Raw genomic sequence first — 12527 nt, 5'->3', positions numbered from 1 at the left:
TGTCAAGTTCAGCAATATTTCCTTGAGCAGACTGTTTTGGTATTTTTCATTGATTAGAGGCAGCTCTTATTTGCTCTACTTTTATCTTTGTTTTTTATGATTGTTTTAACTATGGAATTGATGGATTCTCTTGCATTGTGTTTTTCATGTACTGTTTTTAATACTAATCAGTTGTTTCATCATAACTTGACCTGATACATTAAAGTGAAGGTTAATTATTCCTCAGCCAAAAACAAGGGTTGACTGGTTACTGTTTATGTTTATCTCTTTAATCTACTTGTTTGTTCAAATTCCCCCAACAGAAAAAAACTATATTTTGGAAGGACAGGGCCTCATCGTGCTGGTGAGGAAATAGATGAAGTTGGAATCTGTACATGACAGGATGGAAACAAGTACAAAATATATAAAAAGCAACATACCAGTGTTTATCCAAAAAAGGTCATCTGAGTGACAAAGAGAAAGAAACAAACCGTGACAATGAAATTCTAAGAACAACAAACAGGTCAGATACGTTAGTTGAAAGTGTTAATGGGCTTCATGATGCATAACAATTAAAGCACAACGTAAAAGTCTTTAATATGAGACAGAAACCTTGCTATGACACAAGTTGCAGATTTAGACTTATACATGTATAATGAACAAGGAGCTAATGATACATTTCTACTGTTTAGCAGCTTTTTCGCTGAATACAAAAATTCCCTCACTCACCACTGTAGTACCTCAGAGTGAAACCTTATTGTTGCATTTTTTTTCTCTATTCTGACCTCTGCTTCTATTAAAAGATATTCCAAACTGTCATTTTTTTAAACACCAAGGCTACATGTAAAATGTAACACCAGGTCTCTGTTCATGCTATTTTTGTTCCAACTGGTACAGTTAAGTAGGAAAGTGACCGACCATCTTTGACCCTGCAATAAACTAACATGTTATAGGTTCAGAGAGAAATGGTGAAAACATAGAAGAGATCGGTCATGTCTGATTCAAATATGTTGCCTTTATTGAAAATGTTTCCTTGCTGTACAGCGTTTCCCTTGATTACTAATTGCAAATAGAAAAAGTAATACAAATTGTAAGAAAAGACAGGAAAGTTACAATAAAGATAACGAATATGACTAATATATATGACTTCTATAGCTTTTTACATTAAGAAAGGCTTTGGCTGTGAAGACGTAGCATTTAAAAGACTCAAGATGTCTACCGTTGTTGTTTACGTCACATTGCATTGTGGATAGTGATGTCAGCTGGCCGGCATGCCGCAGTTCTGTTTAGCCTTCATTTCAACCAAAGTGTAATGTGAGCGGTGAGGACAACCCAAGACATTACTTGAAACGTACCAAGATGAAGCAGATCAGGTAGGTGGAAGCTGAGATTGGGGCAATGTCTAAGGTGTCTTTCTTTTAACGCTTTTGAAAGAGTTTAAGTTGTTAAGTTCAACCGTGACTGAGGGTTCCATGAGACTCACTCAAGGTATGTCCGTGTCCATGGATACAGGTGTATCCAATAGGGATCAGGGTATCTTGTAAACTCCTGTGCAAACAGCACAATTAAATGAGTGGAATAGTGGCAAAGACACTTTTGCTTCAATAGGTTGTCAAGAGCTGGTGTGTTGGTTACATGGAAGCAGAGCTCGTTCATCAATTGAAGATACTCAGAAACTAACTGAAACTTATCAAACAAAGCTGCGAAGACTTGCTTTACCTCATCTGTAGTTTTTCAACTAGAAACTGAAGTCAAAACAGCACCGTGTGTACTGAATCGATATCTTAACTGCTGGCCAATTAAAAGTTGTAACATCATTGAAATCATACCTGTGGGGAGGGGCCAGATTACATCATCGATCCAGAATGTATTGTGTATATAAAGTAATGATGGGCACTGTAGTTCAAAATATGTAATCATTTTAGAGGATTTTGAAATCATTCAAATAGTTATTGTGTTTTTGACAACATATTTAAGTAGGAGTAGAACCTAATCAGAGCATATTAGGGTCAATAAATCTTATTATTTGGTGTTCCTTTTAAGTGCTGAGGTTTCAGCTACTTCTTTAAATATTTACAAGTGTAGCTCAACTTTAACCAAATTACATAACTGTACTTGTAATCCTGTTATAAATGTTCCATGTCAGACATGTTTTCTTTTCTTTCTGTTTTTATAAATTCATGTGCATAAACTGGAGAGAATAATTTATTGTTAAATACATTAAGCAAAGATGGTTTCAAGAAAAGAAGAGCCTAAATGGGTCTTTCCTTGTGGTACACAACTGATGTCTTTTATAAAAGCATCATGTGAGCTATGTCTGGAATCTCTCTAATCTTCCCACTCCATTGGCAAAAGCCAAGGATGTGGATAACCATGGCTGAGGGGTTTCTTGGGAACTGCAGCAGAGGGACGACCACCATGCTTTATCATTGGTCCATTTTGTTTATTTGGTGTGGAAGTCGTCTTTTGATTCATCAAGGCTTTTGTCAGGGAGCGATCTAACTCAAAAGCCTCATCCGATGGTCGTCCTCGTAGAATGTGTCTGATGGTGGAGAGAGCTAAGTCTGACTTACAGTCCAGGTAGCTCTTGAGGTTGAGTTCAGGGAAAACTGCATTTCTGAGATTCTGAACCAGCTGATTCTCAGCATGAGACTGTCTGAGCTGATGAAAAACTCTTTGCTCCACTGAGACATAGCACAGTGTGTCTTCAGCCAGCCCCAACTTTCCCACATCGCGGTTGGTCTGGTTCTTTTTCCAAGGAGATGGATTCAATGATTGTTGTTTGGGTTTGGCTACAATCTCACTCTGCCAGTTCTTGTGGTCTTTCCTTTTGCCAGCATGGAGCTTCTGTGAGCCGCTTGGTAGGAGCTGATACAGCCCTTCATCAGCCAAGTCTGCTAAGTCTCCAACCAGCAGCTGCTGAATGACTCTCTTCCTCGTGAGCGGAGATGTGACAGTAAGGGTACCATGCAGTCCTCTGCCTGCATCAGACACAGAGTCAATGTTGTTAAAAATCCCAGCATGTGGGTCACTCCTTGGAACGATGTTGGGTTTCATCTTCGCCATGCAACAGCACTGCCCATAATGATGCACTAAAAGCACAAGCCATCAACTGCTAATTGCCTCTAAGGAAAGCTAATATCACAGGGTCCCGCATAGCCATGTCAAACTATGTGCCATCGCAAAAGTGAAGCTCTGAGAGGAAAGTACTGAATATGTAGAAAACATGCACATTCTTCCCACTCTTTACGGAGCTGATTACTGTACACTGCGGTAAACCAGGCCATTGCATAAGTGTTTCTAAGTATGTCGAAGGGGTGGTTCATTTTGTGTGTTTTAAAAGATGGCAGAGTTTCGAACAAAGTCATCAGCTGCAAAACGTATCAGCATAAAGTGCAGCCACAAGCAGGTGATACAATACAAGCCAAAGCCAGCATGACAGTCCTGTGCTTTGCAGAGGTATAAATGCCATTCAACCATCCAAACCTCTCTTTTCGCAATTCATAAAGCGGCACAGCAGGAATATTGCTTGTGTGAGGTTTTCACTCATGCGCCAACAATAAAGCAAGCTTGTTTCGAAGTCCTAACTTACCCTCCTTAAAAGATACCAGGACAACTCGGCTGTCGGGCAGCTGTGGTTTCCTGTAGTTGCTATGTAGTGGCATAAGGGCTGAGTCTTGGGCATAGGAGGAGGAGAGGGATGTTGCTAGGGACAGAAACTAAAAACAGACAACAAAACAAAAGAAATACACAGTGATTATTTTCCACACCAGTTAAGCTTAGAAAATGAGGAACAAAGCACATTACAAAGCATTAAAAAAAAAATCATGTCAGTTTAATATTGTAATTTTTATCGAAACCATCACTGCATGTTAAAGAAAAGTTGCAAAAATTGTTGGAGCACCTGTTTTTGAGAAATTGCCACAGGATTTCTGAACACCGTCCACAGCACACTCGGATAGCACGGAGGAGTTGTTAATGAGCCATCATAGCGATAATACTCATCCAAACGCACAGGCAGCAGCGTTCTGATGTTGAAGCCGGGCACCTGCACTTTCTGTCCTGATGTTTGAAATCACAAAACCAACATCAACTGGTTAACAACTATTTAATTGGTGTAAAATGAATCATGGTCACATGAGTGAGCTGTTGAGGAGAGGAGAGATTCTGACCTTAAACCTAAAATAAAAAAATGGTCCAGAGTCCATGTTGCTTTCTGTGGGCATTGATTAACCTCCCAGAAACTAATCTCTGCTCATTAGAAATACTTCATTGTTTACGTTTTCATATAATTCAAATATTGAAATATATTTATATCAATGAGGGTCTTCTTTGGTTGAGAGGCTTTTATAGAATTTTTTAGCATTGTGACAGGTTATCCAGAGCTCCAAAAGCTCATCTTCACCTGTTCCTGCAGTGCAGTACTTCACTCAGTGGCTCCAAGATTGAGCTTCTTTTTGTGTCATGGAAAAAGAAAAAAAAACTGAGCAGACTGTTGGCGTGGGCACAGTGCAAAGTCATACAGTCTATGAGCCCAACAGATGAAATACACACACCAATGATGCGTTGCTAAATGCCAATGTTCGATAAACCTTATTCCCTACAGCCATCTCCTGAAAGTTAGTCCCACCCTGCAGACTGAGGAGGTTGGTTCCTTAAGTTTGTCGTGTATGAAACATTGACAGTTGATTTTCAGAATGTCATTGGTAGCTCCAGCTCCAAAGTAAAAATCTCAGCGGTGGTCTGAATGTCTGCTTTACGCACATTCTTTTGTTACTATGGACACGTAAACAAAGTTGAAAACTTCCTTTTCATCAGAAGTAAAAAATCTTTTTCGACTCACCGATGTATTTGACACCGCTGATGAACTTTAGAAACTGATCAAAAGCTGGATTAAATTCCCCGACCTGTGAAGAAAGCAATTGGATAGTTGCTCTCAACAAAAAAATGAAAAAATCATTAGTCCCAGAACAAACAGGCTCCGCAAGGTCTCACCTCAATCAGGACGCCCAGCACGGCCAGACCGTCGGATTTATCCACAGCCAGGGATATATTGGGGTACTTGTCTGAATTATAATGTACAACGTGCATCTGAGAGGAAAAAGTAAAATATCTCAACATCTTATGTATAAAGCAAAATAAACCCAATCAGCATTTGTAAATGGCAAAACCATTTTAAGAACTATTTCAGAGCCAGACCTTTTATGTTAAAAATATGCAACAAGTGGAAATGAGTACCATACTATCAGTTCCTTTTAGTACTTTCTCTTTCAGTGCAACACAAAGGCAAGTACGTCATTCTGGACAAATGTGATGATATTGTATCAGTGGTGGAGGAAGTACTGAAGTGTAGTACTTAAGTAAAAGTATAAATACCCAGCAAAATATATACTTAAGTAAAAGTAGAAGTACTGCATCAAAAATCCTACTTAAATAAAAGTCATAAGTACTGACTTTAAAATTTACTTTAAGTATTAAAAGTAAAAGTACTCGCGCTATTGGTTGTCTTTCAATGTCTAGGCAATTTTGATGAAGAATGCAGGTATAGCTACTGGTAATTCTTAAGCCTCTACAGAAGTCACTGTTAGTAAAAACTATAAGCAACATTGAAGCTGACAGAGCCACCTTTGGTTTAAACATATTTTTGTGTAGGCAACGTTATGGCGAAACTGCATTTATAAAATGTAACGAGTAACAACACATATTGTAGAAATGTAGTGGAGTAGAAAGTATAGAGAATAGCTGCAAAATATAATGGAGTAAAAGTCGAAAGTATGCATTATTATTTTTACTTAAGTAAAGTACAAATACGGAAAAATTTACTTAAGTACAGTAACGAAGTAAAAATACTCCGTTACATTCCACCACTGTATTGTATATATAGACTAACGTAGACATTTGCGCTGGATCTGGGAAATGTTCAATTTTCCATCATTCCATCCCTTGAAAACAACATATCATCACAGAGTTGTGGTTCGGAAGTCTGGAATAACTTGAAAAGATGCTCGTTCCGGACGTGTCCACCAAGAAACTCAGGTCAAACCACATCACCTAAAATGTGGCTGCTCTGTAGCTGAGGCATGGTAACATAGGGGTTCCATCGTCTACTCAAACCATACCAGATTACATAAAACAGTCTCCTGCTTTCACCTTCTCTTAAGCTTTACTGCCAGATATTTTGCTTGACTTAAAGCACCAAAGTAAACAATCGTGTGAAAACTGCTTACATGCCATCACACATTAAAAAAGAACAGACAGCCACTCCTTTCTTGAGGTGGTTGAAAACCACAACATATAATTGTCTGGTACTTTAATTCCTTTAAACCCTACAAGGATAAGACACTGGCATACTGTACGGTAATGTGCATAATTAGGCCGACTTATGCCTCTTTTTTTCTGCCTTTCAAGTACAGTAAGACAAAAAAAAATATATGAAGGTATTTGGTAAGGAGAACATTTATTTGACATGAGAAAATAGGAACCTAACTGTCCTTTTATGAGCAGTAAACTTTTTAAATATAGACAGCTTTCAAACATGTGCTTCTGTATTTAAGAAGTGTCTCAGTAACCCTTTCAATCAGCCAATTCCAAAAAACAAAAGCAAGATGCTGAATAGGCATAGTGTGAAACCATTAGACAGGTAGATGTAACCTGAATATCTGCTGCACTGTCAGGGAACTGCAACAAATGTAAAGCTTTAGAGAGTTTCTTCAGCATCAGCTACATCAGCTTTGAACGGTGTCAATGTTTCTTGGCCAGTTAAAAGTCCAGTTTTTTGTCATATTGAACAAAATTATTTGTTTGGTGCCAGAGATACTGTTATGTGAAGAAGGAAATCTATATGACATTTATATATTTATACCGTTTATATCTTTATCATTACAAATTAATGTTTTGTGTCTTTTCAGTTGGTGAAGCTTGTCTTTAACAGCTTGGTTTTTTATTAATGTAACAGCAACTGCTGGCCATGCCATGCATCATGTATGGTGAAAACCAAACACAGCATATCAGTACAAACATCTTATCAGTAAAAAGGTGGAGGGGTGTTGATTTGACTTGTTTTTCTGGGAATCTTTCAGACACTGAGTCGACCAAAGTACTCAAATTTAAGTGGCCAATGAACCTTCACATGACAGAAACTCTAGAACAAAATGCAAAGAAAATAAATAAAAGAATACAAGTGAAATGACTCAAACTCCAAACCTCAACCTTAATCTTAAGAGAAGTGTGCATGAACAAAGGGCCCACAAACCTCAATGAACTTAAGCAACACTGTGAAGAAGAGTGGGCAAAAATGTCTTCGCAATGACGCAAGAGACTCAGTCTTCTTACATATACAATATGAATCGAATATCACAAAGAAATGATAAGCGTCATCTAGAAAATGATCATGTTAAGTTACTGCGATGGTTCTACAAGCTACTGAATTATGGGCAGTACTTAGACTTTCACACACTTCTACCTTTTGGTTTAGTTTTTAATAAATTAATAATACAATTGTGTGATATATGATGGGTTGTTCATCTGAGGTTGTATTTACCTCACTTCAAGACCAGGCAAGGACCAGATGATATTTTTTCAATGTGTAAGAAATGGGGTTTAGTTTCTTTTTCACATGTCTGTACCTTCTTAGCTATACTTGACTGCTGTATTTTAAATGAGTATTAGGTAAGAAATGCTGCTTGCTTTGTTTACCTCTGCTGCGTACTGTTTACTGTTCACCGTGTGTTCAGAGCCAGCAGGCCGACTGGACGAGCCCCAGTGGAAATGTATCTGAGCCGCAGTGTAACGGTGAAGCAGGCTGGAGATGTGCATCTTCGAGGGCAATGATATTTGCACTACAAATCAAAAAAAATTTAATCCCAACGCACAAGAAAAAGCAGGGTATGAGTCACCTTATTTCACAACAATCACCAATAAACTTATCTTTCTGAGGAGGTCAGCATGGCCCACTTTGCATTGTCAAAGTGCTATGGCTGCATTTAACATGCTAAACATGCTAACATGCACCTTAAAAACCTGTGTCAGCTTATTTCAAACAAACATCCATGATGACATTCAGCTTGTGGTGTGGAGGCCCTTCAGATATGCACACATGAGCTTTTCTCCAGTCTTTGCTTTGTTTACTTACACAGATGAATCCTCACCATCACTTGAACGATATTTTGTGTATTTTCAGCACAGTTTGTTACTAAAATTCCTGATATTTTACATTTTCTGGAAGAAACTAATATAACAAGCTCTGCACAATGGACATTAGTGTATGTTCTGATTGCAAGCTATATGTTGTATGTATATATGTTATATGTAATAGTGCTATAGATAGATACTGTATATCAAACGGATGTAGGTTTCCTTTGTTGAGGTGCTTCAGTCCCAGCACAGGCGGAGCAACTGAACGACTTGCTCGTATTTTCCCAGTCTAAACTTGGAGCCCTTTCTTTGGGTAAATGGACAGTTAAGATAATAAGAGAGTGAATATAGAAAATTACTGTGGCAAATCTAGCGGGATAATACTCCCATATTTTTTTTTTTTTATGTTGACCTAGAAATTAGGTCTTCAAATTTATGTGCTGCTATGTCGACTCATGCATCATTTTGATTTGAAGTACTTCTAAAATCAAAGCCAAAGAAAATTAAATAGCTGCAAAGTCTCGTACACAGTTGTGATTAAATGAGTTTAAATTACAGATTGCTTTTGAAATGTTGCACGTTGTTACATAGTCTGTGAGCCATTTGGTTGATTTATACTCACAAGAGTGTCCATTATTTCCGAGAGTAAGTTGCTCATTCGGTGACAGGTTGTAGTTTTGAAGCTCAATTGGATGTAAAGTTGGATCAAATCTCAGCAGCTCTGACTTGATGTCAATAGGAGACTGGAAAGCACCCCCACAGTATGGATAATGCTCCGTCCAGTGGGGCTCTCCTTGTGGCCCTGCAACAATACCAGTTTAACACATGACAGTGACCTAAAGATGGCCCATCAATTATTCTTGATATTCTTAGTCTTCCAAAGAAAAGGTCTGTCCTCAGATGACTGGTAAGGCCTTTAAAACATTAACCTGCTCCATTTTTAAAGAGAAATTAACTCTATCTATCTCAGTCTTGGGACAAGGTTAGAATTCCTGCATTGCTTAAGTAGACTGATCCTTTTTTATCTATTATCCATCATCTAGTCAGTTGATAAACACACTTATCCTATCCATACCCACAGTTTTTGCAAACTATGCAAATCTGTTTGCATAGTTTTCCTAAACACAATTTCTCTCGTCATAGGACAAGGAAGAGTGCCAATTAGCAGGACTCCAGTTTAGAATTTCCTCTGACATGTCAATGGTATCCCATCCAGTCGAGTTGTACCACAACATGTAATAGAAAAGGGCCGTTAATCAGTAAGAGTGAGATTCAGGCAGGCGTTTTCAGCGAGAACCAGTGAGAATTCTGCCTTTCCAAATGAATGGTTTCTTTAAAGCACAGGACACTAAAAATGGCCCGAAAACAAATCGAGCCATGCAGTTCTACAAAGTGACCTCAGCTGCATGGGGTTGTCTCTCAGTGATGTGTCTGGAAAGGCAATGTGGCAAACTGCGCTTTGAAATAATGCATTATGAAAATGGTGACAAGAAATGAGATATTCTTATTTCAATCGTTCAAATATGATGCTCAGTCCAAACTGAGGCTGATAGTTTGTAATAACTGAACTTTATCAAACATGAAACAGTAATATCAACATGACACGCTCTACGTAATCTCCTTCTGGCTGCTTATTTGGCGCTGATTCATTATCCATCCAGAATGGACCTAAAGATTCAGCATATGCCAGCTGAACATAGTTGAATATGAATGATGCAGCTTGAAGCCTGGCCCTGACCCAACTGTCAGACAAATGTGGATTGGTTATATTAGACGCGCCAAAGGACATCATGTAAAGCTGTGAAATTGTTGAATACTAGATTGATGCAAGGCTCCAAATTCAATCAAGGCGAAGGAGCCCAACATTAAGTAAGAAATGTTCCCTTATCGCAGTAATTACTCACCATCCACCTCATTTGTGTGATATTTGAGACAGGCTGTCCTTTAATAACGGACCGTTTGTAGCATTTGGTGGTCCCTTGGTAGTCCTTGACAGAGCATTCATGCCTGTGGGTAATTTCTTAAATATAAAGGCCTTTCTTTGAGACCAAACCTTAAATTAGAAGATTTAGATGACACTTTCTGTGGAGTAATGTATTCAGCAAAGAAACTACAACAGTCATCATCAACATACCATATTAAGATTCACTGTTTGTCCTCTGCTGGAGGCTGAAGTGTTGAGGTTAGGATAAATTGCAGGACTCAGCAGTGGCCATGTCATAAGAAAGTGCTACCAGCCCTAAAGACAACTGACTGCTATGACACAGGGCCTCCAAGGCTCTCGAAGCAAGTGAGGATTAAATTCACTGTGATGCAGTTATGATCAGGCCAGAGGGGGTTTATCTACTTTAGCAACTCTTTCTTCTGCAATCTTTACAGACGTCATTACATTTTTAGTTAGTGCATTATCATTTGGGACATTTGTGATTGCTTAATATCATTTAGTGGGCTATCAAATGTAACGCATTGCACATATTTTTGGAACAATTCAGCGTTTATAATTCAGCTTTTAACAGCACAGAATAAGTGAATTTATTTTACAAGGACTGACACGAAATTTTTGTCATTTATTCTTGGTTTTACTTTTCTTGACTTCCACTAATAGGAGATAAACAACTGTGTGAACAGAAGCATAATAAGGCTGTTTTACCATTAATTGCCAAGTAACTGTAAACTGTAAGCAAGTACATAAGCTTTTTGCTGAACAGACTCTTCTGTTTCATCTAATTATAATCATTTGACTATACAGATATGACATAACTATGCAGAGAAGCATGTTAGATATCTTCTTATTATCCCACATGTACCAGTGGAAAACTATTTCCTCGCTTTAAAGTCATTTCGAAAGATGTCGACAGGTCTTAATAATGAATAAAAACTGTCAAAACAACAAGCAATTAAATGCTTCACCAGTCTACATTTGAGGATAACATTCAGTCCTTGAACGCAGCAGATTTTCAAGAGGCGGTGACGGAGACAAGAGGTTATGCCTTGAGCTCTGTTTATGTAAGACAGAGTCATGGGTCAAGAAGTCCAGAGACTTTAAGGCATGAGACAAAGGCAGTCATCCACTAATGAAATGTTGGGAACGCAGAGTCGTAAATAAACTCTACAATAACATGAGGTGATGGGTGTGATGTCAGCAGTTGTCCTGCAGACTTGAAGGATAATGACAGAGGCTTTTTCCCCCTTCTTACCAGAAAGCACCGCATTTCAAATTCATTTTTCTTTTCAAATTTGGTAAGTTGATATTGGCCATTGAAGGCAGCGCTGTGACGGCAAGACAACAGTATCCACTCCAGCTCCCATACTGCCTATTGGAGTGTTGCATCTAATCAAATTGGAACAATCTGTTTGTTCCTGAAGTCTAAATCGCCAGTAGTAAAGGTTTCTTGAAACAGGTTTCTGTTTTATACTTAAATTTCATCATAGATCAGACTTATGTTTCACTTTTTACCCAGGGGATTTGAAAAAAATCAAATAAAAATAAAGAGGTTTTTTCTCTTTAACACCCTGTTACACCCTGATTTCTAGATTTCACAAACTGTCTAAAAGAAAAGTTTATACAATTTTATCTTTTTCATGATGAAACAAAAAGTGAACAGTAAACAACATTATGTAAAACTTAGGCAAAAGTTATATATATATATATATATATGAGGGTAAGCTTACATAAAAATTAAAAATTGTGAGGATACTGTTATCAGACTTACCACTGTATGTCCATTTGGCACCTGAAAGAGACAAAAAAAATGTATCTCAGTATACATTTTTGGATTATGCTGAAAGGGCAAAAATCCCTTCAAATTACTCAAAACAATACTAAAACTAGACAAACAATAAATAAATAAAGATTCAAGAGTCCATTTTTCAAGTGTTGCCATCCCTCATGTGCAGCAGGATGCAGACACCTGCCTTGAACTATTCTTTCTGCTCAAGAATAAGCTCATTGTTGTGATCTTTAAAGATCTCACCATGCGTTACGCTGAATAAAGTCAACTGTAGCACAGCGATGGGAGTGAAGCTCAGACAGCGCATCTTGACTTCCTCAGCTCTATGTCAGCTCGGTGCACCGCAGGAACTTGAAGCGCCAGAGCACCAGGCTTCAAAAAGGCTTTTATAGGCTACTCATGCCAGCTTCTCTGTAGCTCGCACTGACGTCAGAGCAACATCAAAACCAGCCGTCACAGTCATCTGGTCACCGGAGGGTGACAGCAATACAGTGGCGACCGCATCCAAGTGAAATCACTCATTTAGGATTCCACCTCAGACCTGCAGAGGGACGAAGGGTTTTGGAAAAGCTGAGAGGAGCGCACGTGCTGGTGTTAGAAACGTGCCACGCTGAGGACTGTCAAGTGACGTGTGAGCGCGCACACCTCCACACAGCAGAAAGACAGCAACTCCTACACACCGGG

General features: G+C 38.5%; 1 protein-coding gene across 1 annotated transcript; it reads right to left on the bottom strand.

The window, feature by feature from the left end:
• Positions 1–2307: 2307 nt before the first annotated feature.
• ca12 (carbonic anhydrase XII) lies at positions 2308–12150 on the bottom strand. Its single transcript, XM_075471172.1, has 9 exons — positions 12087–12150; positions 11826–11846; positions 8735–8914; positions 7675–7817; positions 4975–5070; positions 4823–4886; positions 3884–4041; positions 3568–3698; positions 2308–2956 (listed from the first exon to the last, which is right to left on the bottom strand). The coding sequence occupies exons 1-9, from the start codon at positions 12148–12150 to the stop codon at positions 2308–2310; spliced, it is 1506 nt and encodes a 501-aa protein (XP_075327287.1).
• Positions 12151–12527: the final 377 nt, after the last annotated feature.

The sequence above is a fragment of the Odontesthes bonariensis genome, chromosome 7 (genome assembly GCF_027942865.1).
Source record: "Odontesthes bonariensis isolate fOdoBon6 chromosome 7, fOdoBon6.hap1, whole genome shotgun sequence".
Classification (NCBI taxonomy): Eukaryota; Metazoa; Chordata; class Actinopteri; order Atheriniformes; family Atherinopsidae; genus Odontesthes; species Odontesthes bonariensis.
Note: the sequence above shows the minus strand (reverse complement) of the source record. Positions and strands in the feature narration are given on the sequence as shown.

What these genes read in the sequence shown, in the direction of transcription:
- ca12 (XM_075471172.1), bottom strand. Translation starts at nt 12,150, where the DNA reads ATGCGCTGTCTGAGCTTCACTCCCATCGCTGTGCTACAGTTGACTTTA. An exon ending in TGCCAAATGGACATACAGTG is followed by an intron (nt 8,915 to 11,825) that starts GTAAGTCTGATA and finishes GTATTGTTGCAG; the next exon opens with GGCCACAAGGAGAGCCCCAC. An exon ending in CAGCGGTGTCAAATACATCG is followed by an intron (nt 4,042 to 4,822) that starts GTGAGTCGAAAA and finishes TTCAAACATCAG; the next exon opens with GACAGAAAGTGCAGGTGCCC.